The sequence below is a fragment of the Dromaius novaehollandiae genome, chromosome 2 (genome assembly GCF_036370855.1).
Source record: "Dromaius novaehollandiae isolate bDroNov1 chromosome 2, bDroNov1.hap1, whole genome shotgun sequence".
Taxonomy (NCBI): domain Eukaryota; kingdom Metazoa; phylum Chordata; class Aves; order Casuariiformes; family Dromaiidae; genus Dromaius; species Dromaius novaehollandiae.
This window is the reverse complement of record NC_088099.1, coordinates 55,353,564-55,372,516: the sequence shown is the minus strand read 5'-3', so window position 1 is coordinate 55,372,516 and position 18,953 is coordinate 55,353,564. Positions and strand designations below refer to the sequence as shown.

At 44.4% G+C, this 18,953-nt stretch overlaps 1 protein-coding gene across 4 annotated transcripts in view; it reads left to right on the top strand.

The window, feature by feature from the left end:
• The window catches only part of AOAH (acyloxyacyl hydrolase), an 87,447-nt gene that overhangs the window by 60,732 nt on the left and 7,762 nt on the right, over positions 1–18,953 (top strand). For 3 of the 4 annotated variants that reach the window (XM_026102151.2, XM_064506558.1, XM_026102150.2), the window contains exons 15-21: positions 1,514–1,550; positions 2,535–2,609; positions 9,636–9,808; positions 12,764–12,822; positions 12,911–12,970; positions 14,580–14,676; positions 18,119–18,195. In XM_026102151.2, the coding sequence (XP_025957936.1) occupies positions 1,514–1,550; positions 2,535–2,609; positions 9,636–9,808; positions 12,764–12,822; positions 12,911–12,970; positions 14,580–14,676; positions 18,119–18,195 (578 nt within the window). The remainder of the gene's footprint in view (positions 1–1,513; positions 1,551–2,534; positions 2,610–9,635; positions 9,809–12,763; positions 12,823–12,910; positions 12,971–14,579; positions 14,677–18,118; positions 18,196–18,953) is intronic. The other variant, XM_026102153.2, reaches the window with a different exon arrangement.

Here is an 18,953-nt window from a genome sequence, read left to right as displayed (position 1 = left end):
GACCAGCAACCCTCAAGAGAGAAGCAGCAGGGAGATACATTCATTTTTAGACTGGATGAACTGTATTATTTAAAACATAAAGGATTCCTTGATATATGCAGCTAGCATCACTGTGAGTGATAATAACAAAGGCACCAATATTAAAATGCAAAGTGTATTATTGCTACCTTAGGGGTTTATCTCTTAGCGCTTTCACCAACCCTGATCCAGCAGAGATTTAATGAGGTTCCATCCATAACTTTCCCACCACGAGCTGCAGGGAGGGCAGGATTTGCTCCTTTAAGCACGCATCAGAGGGACAACGCCCAACAAGAGGAAAAGAGAGAGACTAGGGAAAAGCTGAGTGAAGAATCGAGGGAGTGTAATGTAGGAAGAGAAGGAGAGAGAAAAGAGAAGAGAAAGCATGAAGACAAAAGAAGTATGACCTGTAGGCCTGCTCCTCTGAAGTTCATATTTTTGTATGTCACTATAAGGTGAGATTCTTGCGATCACAGTCCTGGTCTAATCTTGAACAAAACGTAATGCCCTTTCGGCTACTCTCTTGCTGGCGCTCTTCACTGCAGGTGGGAGAGTTTGATTTGCGCGCTGTGGATAGCTGGGATGTATGTGTGTAGCCTTTAAAGATCTGCTAGAAAGTTTTGTGCACAAAAACTTTCCTAATTGGGGATGCTTTTCCAAGTCAAGACATAAATGAAACATTTTAGATGTTCGCAGTACTTGGGTTTAGTTAGTTCGTCTACCAGAGGAGGAAAGATTTGCATCTAACCATTTGGGGGAGTTGCTACTGAAATGCAGAGCTGCCTAGGAAGGGTGCAGTTGGCCTAATATATTTTTCCTAAGTCTTCCACTCGCAGTGAGAGCAATGCATACGCCTGAACGTTGGTGTCTATGCCATTTTAGATGCTTTACAGTATCTTCCTGGCCTCCAGCTGCCTCTCCAGAAGTGCACAATTTCTCAGGGATCCTGTGTTGTATCTGCCAGCCCTGCCACAGGTGTCTTGGATGCTCTGGGATGTCAAAAACAGTGCTTGATGCCTATGTTTAGGACCTGAATCACTCCCAACATGATATAGCTGTGAGACGTTCATTCCCTCAGCAGAGTGAGAACAGCTCGCAGCGGGAATAGTTCCCTTTGCAATTTATAGGGAAAGTTAAAAGTAGATCAGCTGTTGACAAGGCAAGTTGGCTGGTTTACAAGAGACTACTATGTTCAATAGATGGGAAGAAGCTGCCAGATCTGGATTAAATGCCAGATCCAAACAATCCAGCACGTAAAATATTTGATTTTCTACTGTCTGAAGTGTGGGACTCAGGGGAGAGGCAGCAGGTCCTTGGATATAGCTTTGCTTCTTAATGCTAGAACCAAGAAAGGTCACAGAGATGATTTCTTGTTCCATTTTTTTAATACTCTTATGTTCTTAGAAAAATGGACTGAAATTAGAATTTGCTTTTCATTCGTTTGTCACTGTAACAATCTCGTACTATTCCTCTTGTTCCCACTGCATGCGATCAGGTGGTTCTTCAGGAAATCTCCTGGATTTAATTAAAAGGTGAGTGTTTAGTGTGATTTGAGTGGTGGCTGTGGGTACAGAAGCACTGCTGGAATCCTACATCTGCAAAAGAAATGTGCAAAGTACTGTAATGAGTATATTATCCAATAGTGTTTGAAAAAGAACAGCTTTACTTGGCCACTGTGCTCTGATTAATTAACAGAAGAAAAAAATATTTTTAAATGTGGCCCATCTTTAGGGCCTTGATCTTGGCCCAGGTATGCCAGTGGGACCATTTCCAGTAATTTTAAGGAAGTGGTTAAGCCTTTCCTTAAATTTGTGCTTTGCATTTCCCCTGACTTCATTCATGCTGTTTTGTACCAACATAGACAGACGTGGGCAGGTCCACTGTGTTATCTCATGCGAATATGATTGACTAGCTGCCAAATAGTGAGAGGCAGCAACTCTCCTTCTAAGATGAATTTGGATGGACTGTGGGGTGCCTGGGTTTGCTCCATGTTGTCATACAGTTCAAATCCTAAGTGATTTAAAGACCTTTCCCACAGAGAAAGTAATAATGAATCTTAGCTGTCTGCCATGGATCTTCAAACCACATCCTGATTTGACCTTGAGCCCAGTCCTACACACAAACTTAGTTATCAGCCAAAGGTAGCCTCCTTCTCCCATCTCTAATTAAAAAGTTCCAGTCTTGATTGATGTCTTTGCCCTGAGTTGATGTCTTTTCCCTGAAATGAAACTACTTGATTTGGCTCCTGAATAATACAAAGAAGATAGAAAGCCAGCAAAAAAACAGTGAAAAAGATGAGTACATGAGGGCCAAAAGGGAGATGTGAAAAAATTAATATATAGGAAACTTTACAAAAAATATAAAATTATAGGAAAAACCCCCAGAAGTATAGCCATCTGAGTACTGGCCAAATCTAAATGAGTTACTTCCAAATGTGACCTCACCTAAGCTTGGTGTGTGATTCAGACACTGAGAATGTATTTCACCATTAATATATCTGCCTATTTATTTTTTAGCCTGGCTAGAAACCAGCTGTTGGACAATCCAGCCGTAGTTGTGTACGCTACAGTCGGGAATGATGTCTGCAATGGGTAAGGTGCAAACCAAGCTAACATTTATATTATCATATATTTGGCTTCTTTAGAGTACTCCTTGCTGCTTGGACATTTCTGTCTCATTACTTTGGACTTCTCCTTTATGGCATTTCATTTTGCTGTCGGTCTCTGCTTCTTTCTTATTTCTCTGCTGGAAATACTGGTTATTGCTTTATGCGTGTTCATCATTAACACCTAGCAGTCCTTATCTGGAGCTTGTCTTTCTTTCTGTTACAAGCTTGTAACCAATGATATAGTAGCTAATAACATTTTTGAAGTAGAATATTTCTTACTTAGCAGCTGAAATGAAATATAACAACAATGGGGGAGGCGAAGAGAGTTTAAGAGCTCGAAGAACCGCTATGTCGTCCCCTGTCAAGGTTTATTTTCACCCTGCCCCTCTGAAATGCTGCCTGCTATGCTATCCTGATGAGGTTTTCGTCTTTCTGGCTTTACTAGCGTCATAAGCTCAGCAGGAGAATGAACTGAGGCTTTCGAAAATAATAGTTCTAGCATTATCCATTAGCAATGCTCAAAGGGAAGCCAAGAGGTCACTATTTTGCTGCATCTCGTTCTCTTGGTAGCGAGAAATCTGTAGCCCAGAAAGTTCACACAGAAAACACCTTGCAACCAGGCCAATACAGAGCAGACACATCCCTCAGTTTGGGTGTTGTGGGTATTCTGAATGGGCATTTTGCTCTTGTTATTGCAGCGTTATTTTCACCACGAAGAATTTTCAGATTTTCTTTCAAGCAGAAGAAATAAATCTGATTAACAGCTGAAGCTTTCAAAACGTTCATTCTAATGAATGATGTGCATACAGTTAAATCCCCTTCCAAAGTTTCTAAAAAGATCTCACCTGCAGGTTATATAACCAAGTTGGGGCTGTTATTAAGGTTGTCAGACTTTGCCATTAAAATATGCTGTTTTTCTTGCTTATGGCTTTTCTTAACAGCAAGTTTTCAGGCTGAAACATTGCAAGTGGGGTGCCGTGCTCCAGCCTGGGACTGACAAGGGTTGGACAGGGCTTTCCCGGCTACCATGGGGCCCCTTTGCCTGAGCTGCCTGGGGGCAGAAGTGGGATCTCAGGTCCCGTCTTTTCGGCACTTTCCCAGCACCACCGTCTCTCTCCAGCCACTTGCAGGCAGCACACAGAAATAACACCCCTGGACCGGGATGCAGAGGAGACCACATCCAGCAGGAGCTGTAGCATGTAGCTGAGCTGGGAGAGAAGTGGGACCAGTTCGTAGCATAGTGGGGAGAGGAAAACTGAGATTGGGAGCAGGGTTGCAGGGCGGCTGGTACTAGCTGAGTAAAAGGGACTTGGACTGGGAATCGGGTTTGGAAGTGAGTGGTCTTCATCCCCCAGCCCTCCCCTTTCCCAGTTCAACTTTCAGAAATAAAATTTTTCTCCAAATTCAAACCCTAAAACTCTGCAATAAGCCCTTGACATCTGCCTCTAGTGCTAGCTCACCTCTCTCTATGCCCTCGCCCAGAAGGGCTAAATCTGCCCTCAGTGCCCCCCTCATGTTACAGAAAGGACACACATATATTATCAAAAGTGTGACTACCGCCCATTGATTGCCTGGGAAGAGCAGTCGCAGCCACCCCTCCAGACTCCCTGCTACCTGCTTATAGTATTGTCCTGGGTACTGGGGTAGCAAGAAGCTCATGGAAGTAGCATACAACCAGCCCATGGGCAACCAAACCCACCTCCGGCAGGGCCTTCGCTCAAGCCCTGGGCTCCTCTTGCACAGACTGGTGAGGTGTCATCTCATGGGCTTGTCCGAAGCTCTGCTGGGTACATATTTCAATTCCGCTGATTTACTAGCTTTGCTAAAACTACCTCTTTTTCTTTGTTGTATTCCACTTTCTGCACGTTATTCCTTTTACTTCCCCACCTCTAACACTGTTCTGTATTCTTGTCCAAAGAAAAAAAATTCCCCATGCAATTTAAGTCGTTTTGGCTTTGTCTCATCCATTTGTATGTTCTGAAATACTATTCATAATTCAAAACGCTGCCATCTTTTTATCCCATCATTCATTACCTGACAGCAACAGTTTTGTCTGCTCAGATCCTCTTTGCTGTGTGTTTTCCTCCAAAACATTTGCAGCATCAGAAGAGGCTGGGGCTATAACGCTGTACTGATTCCTGCGGCTCCAGCAAGGAAAAATGCTGCAGCTTCTGCAGAAACACACTGCTCCTATCAAGTGGGATGCTTAGCAAAGAGATTTTGCAAGAGCCGGTCGTTGTGTGTAGCTGCACTGGCTCTGATGTATCCGCAGAGGTTATAGAGGATGCAGAGCATCCAGTGGGCCTGGCATAAACCAATGGCTAGCCCAGTAAAAACCTCTTTAAGAACAGCTTCAGACTGGAGCCTGAGAGCCCTTATAGCCTGAGCCTGTATTTTACCTTCGGTAGAGAGCAATGTGCTGAACGCATCGGAGGGGCAATTCTTAGCCAAAGCATTGTTAAAATGTCAGTATTTCATCCCATGTGAAGAGCAGGGCAATGAGTAATAAGGATGTTTGTAGAGGAGAAAGATAATGAAATTGGCAGCATGTGTTATATGTTCCCAGTAGTCTCCACACTGTGGTGTCCAAACAGAGGGGGTTAGAAAAATAAAGACAGATGGCAATGGTATCTCTCAGCCCACCGAGGTGTAAATGTGGGACACAATGTGGGACACACAGACCTGGAACAAAAAAATTAAGAAAAGAAAATAACGAGCACCAGAAGTCTCAAATGCCATACAGTTATTGTGCATGTTTGTTGCATTTGAGATAAGACACAATTTCCCCAGCCTCTCTTTCCCAGCCCTGCAGTTACGGCATCTGCAACAAATACACGCGTGACAGCAGCAAAGTGGGGTTGGCTGACAGCAGCCTGGAGGGGAGCCAACCCCCTCTCCAAAGCAGCAGTGGTGCCCGGGGAGCTGCACGCTTCCTTATTGCAAGGCTGCTATCACCAACATGCTGCCGTGCTCCCCCCGCCCAGCTCGAAAAATAGGCTGTGTGAGCTCTTCATAGAGGAAAGCTGGATCCATGTCACGCAGATTGCATGGGCTCACCCACTTGTGTGCCCAGCTAGGGTATTTGGGGCACTGGGACATCCAAGAGCTGCTCATGTTCACACCCCAGGGTACTACATAGCTCCCTTCTGTATATGGTAGGGGCAAGGAGTGGTCCCTAAAATAGTCCCATCCAATGCAGCAACCGTTCAATCATCCTAGCATTAATATCTGTTTGTTCTGCCCTGACACCATAAATTGTGGCAAACACCAGCTTCCAAAGGCCCCGGGGCTTCAGGAGCTATTGCCGGCTGCTGCACCCCAGGGAGATGATGTGATGGTATCACAACAGCCCTTGGCACTGTCTCGGACACCTTGAAGACATCACTGCACCAGCCAAAACCAACACGCTCACTTGTTGGTTGGTTTTAATTTCATAGTCTGGCACAAAAAGGAAATGTGAAGAAATACACTGAAATATCTGCATGACTTAATCATAGAACGACAAAAGAGAGTGGTGTTATGAATGCCATATTAATTTCATCTCACACTGTTGTGTTTACTCGTGGTAGAGGCCTTACATCAGGACAGTATTTTGAAATTGAGTGCTGCAACACCTGTAGGCAAAATGAGGCAATTTAAGGGCAAAAACCACAGTCTTATCTCAAAAGACTCCCTTGCTTGGGTTGCTGTCACAAATTTAAGCCTGCATCTTAATGCTGTTTTTTTTTTATTTCTCTCTAACTGGAAATTCTCAAATGCCTCAGAAGCACACACTGCATTAAGATAAATTTCTAGGCCCAGGAAAGTTGTCTAATTATTAATTTGTATGCAAAATGCAGTTCACTAGAGAATCCCAAATCCTTGCTCAAGAACATGGGTCTCCCATGTGGGACTCAGTTCCCCCCAAACACAAACATTTCTAATGCCTCAGGACAAAACAAGAGCGCTTTTGAAAGCTGATGCATGTACAATATTCACTGACAACAAATTCTACCTGATTTCCCAGCAGCTCATTGATCATTGCGAGCATTAATTAAGTTTGCCCTTCTCTTATCCCTGGGAAGCAGCTAAGTCTTACTGACCTTACTTTAGAGATGGGGAAACTGAGGTGTGGAGTTTAAATGTGCTTAGTGCAAGCTCATGCAGGACTTGGCAGAGCATTTCCCCCCCTCCTCCCCCCCCCCCCCCACCCCGCCCTGCCACTCATTTTCGGGCTACTAGGTTGATCCTCAGTGTGTGTTGAGCAACATGCAGATAAGCAGCAAAGCACCCCAAGATGCCCTCCCACCCGCTCTTCTTTCCCCACGCTGAAGTTTGAGAGGGAACAGAGCCAGTTTTGAAGCAGGAGCTGGGAGGTTCGTTGTTCCTTCCTCATTCCTACCTTCCCTAAAGCTGTCTCCAAGGGGCTGCTAGTATCACTGACTACATCCTCCTGAACGTTATGGAAGGCCTGAGCGTGTTTTTAACACTAAAGCTTCCTAAAAAGCACTTTCTCTTTGATATCCTTAGCCAAGCTGAATTGCACTAGATCAAAAATGTCATGAGAGGCTGCTTCCCAAGATGCTCATCTGTGTCCCAAGATGAGTATTTTGGACAGGAATACTCCTGTGCCTTCATAAACCCTTGTATGGAGCTTTAAAACCACGCCATGGTTGCTCACATGAACCAGATGGCAGATACGCATGGAAAGAAAGGCTGCAAGCAGAGCTGCAGTGGCTCCATTACAGCATGGGAATGAGTGGACGGGCGCTCCTGCACGTTCCACAGCCAGCAGCTCCGGGCAGCAGTAGTGCTAGCGTTGCCCAAACTGCTTCCCAGAGTCTTTAACTCTGAGTGTAGGCTGGATCGGAGACCTAAGTGTGCTCACTCCAAGAAATAGCCCATTTAATGTTGTTTCACAGCTGTTTGTGCTCAGTAAGTTGGTGTCTGTTCCATCCCATCCATGGCAGCACACATTTGTGTGTCCTGAATCCTAAACACCGGCCTCTTACCTCTGTCTCTGAGGGCTCTTTGAAGAGCTAAGTTGTAAACACATGTGTTTGTTTATTGTTATTGTTTTTTCCAATTTAAAAAGAGACAGCCTATGGATTTATATGTTCTGCTTTGCATGCCCCTGGGTGAGGAGGAAGCCACCCTGGAGCTGCTACATGCAGGGATTTTTGGAAGCAGGCAACAGCTTCATTTCTTCCACCCCACTGAGCCTTCGCTCCGAGGAAGAGAGATAGGATGTCTCCAGACAACAGGAGGCTTTTCCCCAGCGTTGGCCTTGGTTTGCCTCCACAGCTTTTCCAGAGCAAGGCCCCCACAGCACTGGGCTCTCTGCTGTGTCATGGACATGTGGGTTGTCCCCTGCCAGTTGGCCCTCTCCCTCGTGGAACACAGCTGCCCCATTTCCGCAGGACAGGAGATGGGATGGGCTGCCTCCCTGGAGCTGCATTCGCCGGCTTGTTTGGTTAGCCCCCGTATTGGTTCAGGACAAGTTACAGGCATGTATGCCGCAAGAGCAGGGCAAAAGCTCTCGGGGGAGAGCGGTGAACACTTTTGATGTAATAAAATGGTTGTTTTAATAATATAACTAGAGCAGTATTCTCTAGGCAGCCGGAGGGGGGATTGCTTATTTGTTTTTCTTATATAAGTTGAAATTTATTTCAATGTCAGGACTTTCTTTTCCTTTTTTTTTTTTTTTTTTTTCCTTTTCTTTTCTGAGCCATTTACAGCTGAATGCAAGAGGGGAAAGATAAGCCTGAGTCTGAGACTCTGGCTTGAAGATGTTTAGGCCTGCTGGCATGCCACAAAACGTGGTCTTTTGATCCATATGGGACTTCGACAGCTCCTATATCCTAAAAACATTTCTGAGGATTATTTCCTCAGCAGTTAAATATCTCCTACTCTTCTCTCCAGTCTCCTACACCTGTCTGGACCCCTGACTGCTCTCCCCTCTCCTTCGGAGCTGGAGTAAGAGTCATACAAAATGCGAGAGCCAAAGCTACCTTAGATGTTTCCATCTGATATTATCAAACAGTATATTGAATGTAAGATGCGCATAGTAATTTGCGGGAAAAGAAGCCCTCCTTTCCCCCAGTACAATCACGTTACATTTATAGGGTATCCTTCATCCCAAAGCCCAAAGGTGCAGAGCAGCACCATTTCCTTCAACTCTGAGGTGAACCGCAGAGGTTCTTCCACAAGGTAGCAGCACCATGCAACCCATTAGGATGCCGAATCCTCTCGTGACTGACACTTGAGGTAGATGTTAGGGCAATCAAATGTGAATAGTGGACTAGGATTTGACAGGTACACCAAGGCCAATGTCTTTGCAATCATTAAAAGCAACATGGACTTCTAATGACCTCCACTAGACAAGTTCCTGGTTTTATACTGAGTGCCATAATGCAAAGAGAGGGCCTCTCTCAACAAGTCTTGCCAATGGTTTTATGGGTGATTTAGAAGATAAAATGCCACACTGAAACACAAATGCTATTTCCTACAGAATTTTGATGTTCCTTGGCAGTCTTCAATACAAATTATAGTCCTACTTTCTTTTACAACATACAAAAAGTAAGGCACAAGTGGTATCGGTATAGTTTTACATGGATTTTAATACCACAAGAGTCCAATATGACCATCAGCTACTTCATAGTTCTGATTCCCCTCTCTGCATTGTAAATGAGGCCCCAGTCATTTGAAAACAATGGAATTACTCTACCATAAAGACAGTAAGAGAGCTTTTCTATATGGAAGCCACACGCTAAAAAAGAGATGCATGTCTTTTTTTGTTTAACAGAGAGAAATTTTTGTTTGCTACACTGAGGGGTGTTTTTATATCAATCAATCGCTTGTGATTTTCGAAATAAAAATGAACAACTGCAGCACACTGTCCTTTTCATAAGGTTTCATTAGAGACATAATACGGAAGAAGAGCAAATAAGAATATGAGGCTATTTCAGTTGCCTTTTGGGGAGCAATATTACCTGACACAATATCCCATTTACATCCTCTTTTTCTGCAGGGAACGTGACACATTGGCTCACATGACTACACCCAAAAAAATGCTCTCCAATGTCATGCAAGCTCTGCAGTTCCTGAACTCCCGTCTTCCAAACGGCAGCCACGTGATTTTAACAGGCTTAGTAGATGGCCGCTTTCTCTGGGATAATTTACATGACAGATACCATCCTCTAGGTAAATATGAGATGTGTTGGGGTCCTCTTGGTTATCTGTCTGCTCATGTTTCCTTCTCTCGCTGAATAATTTATGAATCTATTGACAATTTCAAGCAAACTCAATAGAGTGGAAGAGATCTAAAAGATATGAAATGGATCTCTGCTGTGAAGTAGAAGAAAGAAAGCCAGCTTACTGCTCTCAAAGCAGAGTAGGGCAACTAGAGGGCAGATCCCTGTCCTGCCTCATGTCCATACTCCCCTGCCAACCTGCTCCAAACCAGGCTTAGCACATGCTCTGGGGGAAAAAAAACAGCTATTCTGCCTCAGCCTTGGCCCAGACTGTAGCCTGTACTTCATCCTGGATGTTGTGAGAGGAGGAGCTGGCTATCACCATTTAGCGAACACCTCCACTTACCAAGGTGTAGATGTCTTGATAAAGCTGAATCTAGACCAGGACAGAATTGAAGGATTTGCCGAAGACCAATTAGATACTACAGAAATAAATTCCCTGCAAGCATTGGGTGTCTGCCACTTCCTACTCTGTATGCAAGGTGTCACAATTCAAATTTTGCATCAGGTACAGGTATGTTTTCGGGCTTCCTTTAAGTGCAGTTCTCATAAGGTGCTTTGAGGCAATGTTTTTAGAGATTTGGAAGATGTCATCTCAGAAGGTGCATGAAACTCCTTGTCTGGCCATTACTAGGCATCTTGCTCATTTGCTTCATACTATGCCAAGCAGCAAAGAGAAATATTGTCACAAAATTATATATGAGCACATATAATTATGTGTGAAATTCCATACTCTTATTTAGGTTGCTGGTCATGCCTCTGAGGTCAGTTTGGAGACATTTCCCTGGAGAAGTGGAAGGTTTGGGGATGAGGAAGTTTGGAAGTTCATTCCAGAACCCTTTCTCTCCTAATGCATATCATTCCACAATTAATTAAAAAAAAAAAGTGAACTATTTCATACAGGCAGCAAAAATAGAAGCTTTTATACAGACAGCAAAAATATGTTCAGTGTTTTCCATATGTTCAGTGTTTTCCATTCAAATGTCTGTGTGGGGAGCCAGTGTGGTCATTCTGCTGTCAAATTTAAGACCAAAAGCATCTCAATAAGTGGGACGTTGTTGCCATCTTAGTTTGTATCAGTAAAGAGAGAGAGAAAAGCCAAATCATATCATTAAACAGGGAATTACATCTTCAGATGATTTTGAGAACCACTAGGTATTAGAGCTTTCAGAAGGCTCTATGTCATGGGTGTCCAAGGTTAATCATTGTCAATAACCCCATAACTTCTGCTTTATATACTGTAGGCTATTTTACCCTTTTCAAGCCTCTTCTCAGGAAGTCCGAGGTCTCCATTTCTATTCCCTTTTTCTGATACTCCATTTTGTTTTCTTTAAAGAGCACCACACTACTAGAAAGTGAAAAAGGAGGAAAAAAGAAAAAAGAAAAAAAATCCTGTTCCTATCAGGATAGAGGGTGCCTGTGATATTTTTAGTCACATAAATGCATTTCTTTGCCTGAGTGCATGTTTATCACAAGGGTGGTTCCTTCTACTGGATATCTAATTATCAGCAATCACACAGCATTTTTGGCACAAGTCAAATTAGGAGTGATTAGCTATAGGATCAGTTGGAAATTTTTCAGAGGGCCTGATTTGCATTGGAGGGAACCAATTAATCCTAAGCAACACATTTCACAGCACACAGCATTTCTGACAGATTTTTCCAAAGTGTTACAAGCAGGCTTCATGGCTTGGCTGCCGGTCAGGTGCTATCGGAAGTCTGTTGGGCGTTTTGCCAGGTTACCCACCTGGGCGCCTGCGAGCCAAACCCAAGGGCTTTGCTCCCTGGGCCTCCTGACAGCCTGTCCTGGAGCCCAAAGCTTTCAGGCTGTGTGGGTCCAGGACGTCCCTACCACACAGGAGCTCTTCGAGCTGCCAAACCTTTCTCCTAGCCCTACTCTCCCAGGCTAGGTAGTATCTGCCCCAAAAGCTGGGCAAACTATAGCATCATTTTGCCCAGGAGGTGGAAGACCATGTCCTCAGCTCGGAGCCAGTCAGCTCCCTGCTGACACAACCGCGTTCCCCATCAGGGTGACTCCCGAGCCGTAACAGCCAGGAAACTGATACTGCTATTTGGTGATGGACAGCTGTGAGATAGGCAGGATTCGCATTGGTATTGCCGAGCTGCTGCCAAGCAACATGAGAGCATATTTCACTTTGGGAGCAGCACGCTTCGGAGTTCCCGGATCAAAGCCAAAAAAAAAAAAAAAAAAAAATGCTTATTTCAACATTGCAAAAATAATGAAGTATGATGGGATGACTGGTGAGCTACAAACTCTGAGAATCTAGTGGTCATTTAATTTCTGAGCTGGCCGTAACTACCAAAGAAGCATAAAGGTTGTGAAAATGAGTAATTTTCTCAGCAAGCCAGGCTATTGTGTAGCACAGTGAATTTGTCAGCTGGATGTTTAGCTTAGTGTTTAAATCCACTCACCCACACAGGCATATCCACATCCCTCTGCGACAGGAAAATTGTTTCTCCCTTTTAAAGCTAACCTCTCTGAGGTAAACGTGAAGCTCAGAGCACATGCAGTCACTTCCAATCTTCCTTTCGGGTTTGAAACAGCTGCATTTGTTTGGAGAGTGAAGGATGTGTTAATGGATAAAATATCAATCACTCGCTCCGAGATTTGCACAGGCGATGATGACTAAGCCCTCATGCGAGATGAACTGACTGTGGAAGGTGAGAGGCACGTGCGCTGTGGGAGAAAAAAAGAGTTTCTGCAGGCTGCAGGGACGACTGCCCGTGCAGGAAGTTCAGGGTGACCCCTCCGACTGCCAGGGGCTCGGGGCCCTCGGCTCAGCCCCACGGCAGCCTGACGCATGGGAACGGGTGGCTGGGGCACCCAAAAGTCACGTTGCGTTTGGCCTTCAAGCATGCACCATTTCTCTCTCTGTGTTTTACAGGGCAGCTGAACAAAGATGTCACATATAGTCAACTTTATTCTTTCCTAAACTGTCTGCAGGTAAGACTTCCCTCTTTAGTTTATGAGATAACCTTTGCTTTCTATCTGCTGGTCTACTACTAAAGCACGGCTTTCCTTGCTTGCTCAGGTGAGTCCTTGCAGTGGCTGGCTGACTTCCAACGAAACCCTCAGGAATTTGACCTCGGAGGTAAGTCTGGTGAAGGCTGCATGGAGGCATCTTGGTTGTGTCGACAGTCTTTGAATTTACTCTGCCTGTATATTTGAGGATACAAACCTCATATCTCAAATGCTGGATGTCAACTTGGGTTTTCTTCCAAAGATAGAGACAGGATATGGAAACTTGTGCATCCGTTCTCTTTAACCACCTCTCAAGCTCGAGGATATAGTGCGGTTAAGTTAAGGGATTTGTAGAGGTAGTCTCATTCCTCAGCTCTCCAAATTTATCCTCCAGGGATGTGATCTCCCTGAGACATAAATGTTCAGGTTCTTGTTCTTTAAGAAGAAAATGTACGTAATAAGAAAGAAAAGGCTTATGAGTCAAGCAGCTCTGAGTACAAAAAGCCAATTGCATAGCTTTTGCTGGCAGCAGGAGCAGGCCCTGAGCACAAGATCCTTACTCTGTCTTTATTTGGGATTTGTGCTAATCTTACTCAGACACATTTCTGTGGACTTAATCGCCAGATGGTCTGACCAAGGAGCATCTAGACTCAGTGCATGAATGGGAACAGACAGAACAGAAATGTCTTTTAAAACCCACCCTAAAAATCTGGCTACAGAAGTGAATGTCACATAATATCAGCCACTTACTCCCTTTCAGTGCTAGGAGGTATTTGATCTTCCCCCTCTGAAGCCATGTAAAGGAGACAGTAGGCAAATATTGTCAAAGGTGTCATGTCTGTGTGGGGATACATTAATGTTTGTATTCACTAGGTAAAAAATATGGCCTCAATTTTCCCAGCGTTTACATATGCGTTTCATTTTATGCCCCTCCCTCTTGACTTCAGAGAAGGCAAATAAGCACATGGCTAAATCTTTGCAGGATCAGAGCCTATGTATTAGTACAAACAATACACAACATTCAGTACATGTAACTTCTGTCCATGAACAATTCCTGTGTCTGCAGGATATGATTAATCTTCCTTCTGAGTTCCTGTCTGAAACTAATTGTCTATGTTATCATTCAAATTTTGCATGTTAAATATTTAGGAGATTCTGATCTCTGTTACAGCTGTAGAAATCACACTGGATATATGAGGTAGGTAGAAGTCCAATGGAGGCAATTTATTCTGCAGTAAGTGAGAGCAGAATTTGATCTGGATAGATAAGCGTTAGCACCTACAACACAGCAGCAGGAAGGCTAATGGGAAAGGAGAAAATTTTCCCTGTACAAAAAGTTTCAGTTTTCTTTAGGATGAACGGAAATGACAGGGCTCCCATCCAACAAGAGGCCTCTGAAGATGAGATTCTGAATAATGATGGGCAAGTGAGGACACTACTAGAAAAAGTGTCTAATAAAATAACTATGTGCTGTGTTAACCTTATTATATCCAACGAGGCCTCGCTGCAATCTCCAGTGAAGTATTACATCACAAGCTATCTCCTGAAAAGCCTAAAGGCTAATGAGGTTCAGTATAAGTCTATGGTATAATGAAGAACTCCATTTCACCTCCTTTCCCCCAGTTAAAATGGCGGTATTAGCTTTCAAATTCCTGTTTGCACATTGGTGACAAAAGCTGAATCCATACAAAGCAACATGAGTAGCAATGAATTGTCATTTAATTGCTTGGTTTTTGCAGAGAGCTTTACAACTCTCCAACGTCCTGAAAGAAATAGTGAGATCTGAGAAATTCAGCAACTTTGATATTTTCTACATGGATTTCCCACTGAGACAAAGTAAGTTGCTTTTTTCTCACTTTTGCTCTCAAGAAGCATTTAGACGTTGGTGCTGGGCTGCTAATAATACTGCTTATATGTTAGCTCTCTGTTGTGAGGACAGCAACATAGCCAGCCCACCTGGGTAACCCTGGGAGCAGCGCCAGGGACACTGGGCAGCCATGAACTGCCTTCTGCTGGTGTCCCTCACAGGTGCACGCACCAGTGGGCCCAGACACCAGCCCTGGGCATTGGGCATCAAATGTTGGGCATTGGTGTGGGGTGTTGGGCATTGGATGTTGGACGCTGGCTGTTGCTTCCTGCACCAGGTGCTGCAGGGTGGCCCGGACCCCAGGCTGTCACGCAGGGGTAAAGGCACCAACCTCACCACTGGCAGGGTGAATCCTCATGTGCGGTAGGAGTCAGAGAAGTAGGCAGTATAAGTACAGAGACAGAGAAGTAGCACTGGGTGAAAATGCCGCCTGCTGGTCCACTGCAGCTTCTCCAGCTGATTAATGAAAAAAGAAATGGCATATATGCACTGGTGCAGATGGCCTGTGCAAGTCATAATGCATGCCATTACTGAGTGGGCTTCGCATTGCATTTTCTCAATGAGCAGTGCTTTGGGAAGGTGAATTTTTGCCGGCCAGTTTTCCTACCTAAGCGACAGAGCCGCCCTCTCCGGATGCAGTGTTTGCAAAAGCACAAGCATCTCTCCTGTGATGAACTAGCTCCTTTCCTATGCTTCCTTAAGTACTCACATAATATTGTAACTCCAACTTACAAAATCCATCCTTACATGATCTTAATGGTCGTTAGGTAAGCAGATTACCTAAATCACTTCCTTCTGCAATTGGCACTTAAATAAAACAAAAAAAAAACAAAAAAAAAAAAAAAAACTTTTCTTTGTTACTGTTAGTGTAAGAAGACCCAGGCTGAACCTCTCATTTCAATTAATGTCTGGTGGCACTTGTCCTCCCACCCTGCACTGCTGTGCAGAGCCCAGCTCCAGCTCTGGCTCCAGCTCCTCCATGAGCTCCTGGGGGGCTGCTGTCAGGGCCCCCTGGAGCCACCACATCCCCAGGCTGAATAAGCCCCCGTCCCACAGCCTCTCCTTGCAGGCTGAGGGCTCCAGCCCCACCACCGTGGGGGCCTCCCCTGCAAGCAGGAATTTCTGAAGGGACAGAAACACCTTGGCAATATTTCAAAATGTGCATCTCCAGCACCCCTCCCCATCAGTGGCTGCTGGTCCTTGGAAGCATAAAGCTGTCACGGCATCTAAGGTTATCGTAAAAAAATCTCAGCTGCAGCCAAATCCTATCAAAATTCACAAACTTTTTTATACTGCATGACCTGCATTCAGGAAGCTGGTTCTGGGTCTCATGCGGACCATGGAGGAGGAGGTAAAAGATGATGGGAGGGGGAGTCTTTCTATCCAAAACTTTAGCTCAGAGATGTGGACACCACTGTCAAGTTAGATATCGTAGCACAGTTTCAGGATGTCCAAGTCTGTTTGTGAATTTTGTTTCAGCTACTTAATATTTAACAAGTCATTAAGATTTGGAACAAACTACCTGCTGGGTAGGCAAATTACTTTAATAAGTTAAATTGCTAACTTTAGGTAATTTATTTGCTTTCATGAAAAGAAACATCTTAATATAATTTGCTGTTCTTGATTACATCGTGTTAAATAAATGAGGTAAACAAAATCACACACGCACATACAAACATCAGCTCTGAAAGACATTTTGCGAAGTTTCCTGCAGCCCTGGAGCCAATGACTTCAGCTTCCCGTCAGTAAAGCTGTCAGCTCTTGAGTGTGCTCATAAGCAAGTTATGGCTGCTGACCTACTTTTCCAGTCTGTTTCTGAAGCAAGTGTAAATCCCTCCCTAGACTCTCCAGACATCAAATATTTAGCAGCGGTTGCACACTGTGGTCAGTACATTGACTTCAGGCTGGGCTGTGCATCCACATATATCCATAGCAGCTCCCAGCTTTCTTGCAATGAAATTTGGGCACTAGCATCTATTTTAGGTGGACATTCAAGGCAAATGTTGACTTTTGCTGAAGGACTGAGTAGTTTCTTTAAGAAGGAGTGCAATAAATGGAGATGGGGGGTGATCATTTTGGCTTTTTCTTAATGTGGATGTGAGCAGGCTCTAGTCCAGTCTAGGCAATAGGCACTTTTAAGACTAACTCTGGGCTTATCCGATTGAAGGATGTGTTTGTCCAAGGACTGCTCTAGGGTTTTTGGTGATGAGGTGTAATGGACCAAATTCACTTATTGTGATACAAATGGGTTCCACTTACTCATCTACTCATTCTGGCTTTGGGACAGTAGTCCTTCTGCAGATTAAAACACCATACGCAGTCTCATACTCAATATATAATACCATATTTAACGATTTAGGCAAGCTGACCCTAGCGTATTGGGTGTCTGTGCACGTATGTGTGCACTCCATGGTGTAAGATAAGGTAGGTGACATGTCTCATATATTGCAAATTTGAAATAAGCCCCCAAACCCTGTGCCTTTAAGCAGGCTACTTTAGTGTTGAATTAAGTATCTCACATCTGTTCCTATTGTCAAAGAAGGAATATCACCACAAAAATCTATTAATTCAAAGTTAGAATGAGGACCTTGGCATCCCTTTTTGACACAATAGCCAGGGTCCAACAAACAGCAGTGAGTCTAAGTCAAAAATGTAGTATTTGAAAGGAGAACATTTTTCTCCTGACAGGATGCCTGCATAATGCTATTAAGAATTCTTAATCCATCATTATAAAAGAAATTATTGAATTTAGAGCCTGCTAATGCCATATCCACTCGTCCAATGTTTGATCATTCTATAACCCTTTTGAAGAGAGAAAGCTTTTCTCTCCTCTGATGGCTCTGGGGCTTACAGTACAGCATCATTTGCATTGAATGTCATGCTTATGCAATTCAAAAAGGTTATTTTTTGTGAAGGTTGAAAAAGACCACTCAGAAGAAAAGTAACTGAAAATGACATTCTATTCCTGAAGATATCAGCCCATGTGAATATTGTGTTACCATCTCTTTCTCTAAAAAGCCCTGTTTTCTTTATCTTATCTTTTTTTTTTCTCTGCTGAAGATGCAGCCTAAATGGAAAATGCAAAAGTATTACATCAGTATTAAATAATTTATGGCCTGACTTGCTGTGGCATCAGTCTTGGCTGGAAAGGAAAGTGAATTATTTTACAATCATTTAGGTTCAAAGAGCTTCCCTGCATAAATATCAAGGATTAAAAATAATAATAATAATAACAACAATAAAGGCTTAGATGCTGCCCCCAGGAAAAGGGGATTGCACATGATGCTGCCTTTGACAACTTTATATAAATTATCATAGTCTTTACATGGAGCTGTCACGTGCTCAGAGGCATTCTGGAGGGAGGCGGGTGCCTGCGCCCACTGCTAACCCCTCTGCTCCTGTGCTCTGCAGCGGCGGCGGAGTGGCGCCGGATGGGCGGCGAGCCCTGGCAGCTGATCGAGCCTGTCGATGGCTTCCACCCCAGCCAGGTAAAAACCCAACCCCAAAACAAGGGCTGTCATGCCGGGGTGAGCGCCCAGATGCCCTGGGGAGCCGCCTGCCCTAGTGGCCGGTGAGAGGGATTTGTCTTCAAAGCACTCCGCGCCCGGCGTTTTGCTCTCTGTTTCGGAGCTGCGCGCACAAGGCAGTTCATGCTGTGCAGGTACAGATGCCGAAGAGCTTTCCTCCCGGGCTGTTTGGCCTCCAAGGACCAGTGGCAGGGGTTTTTGGTCAGAAATGAATGAAAGGGGAAGAGGAACAGCTGCTCCGCTGTAACACCAGGCTTGGGCACACCAGCCTACTGCAGACTGCTTGGTTCCCACTGCGCTTGCCTTCGAAGTCACTTCTTCTGTATCTGTAAGATGCTGCGAATGAGCATGCTTTGGGATCAGCTACAAACAGAACCATTCTTTCTCTATACTCCAGTTTCAGGTTTCAAAGATACATGCAAAGCAACTCAGCAGCCAGTCTTCCCAAAGCAGCCCTGAGTAAAACCCTATGCAAGCTCAAAAGTCATGTACGACCTGTAGCAGCAACAGCTCTCACCAGCAAAGTCTCGCCTGAATTTTCTTGTCAGCTGCACTGCAGTCACCCCCCCCCAGCATCAAAGTTAACAGGTGACATTGAGTAATCCAGGACTGCTAAAAACAAAGGTCCTGATATCCTACTAGGAGGCAGGCAATCTAGGACGCGAAATTAAAGCAGACAGGGCAGCTCATCTACTACAGCCCCAGGGAGCCCCAGGGTT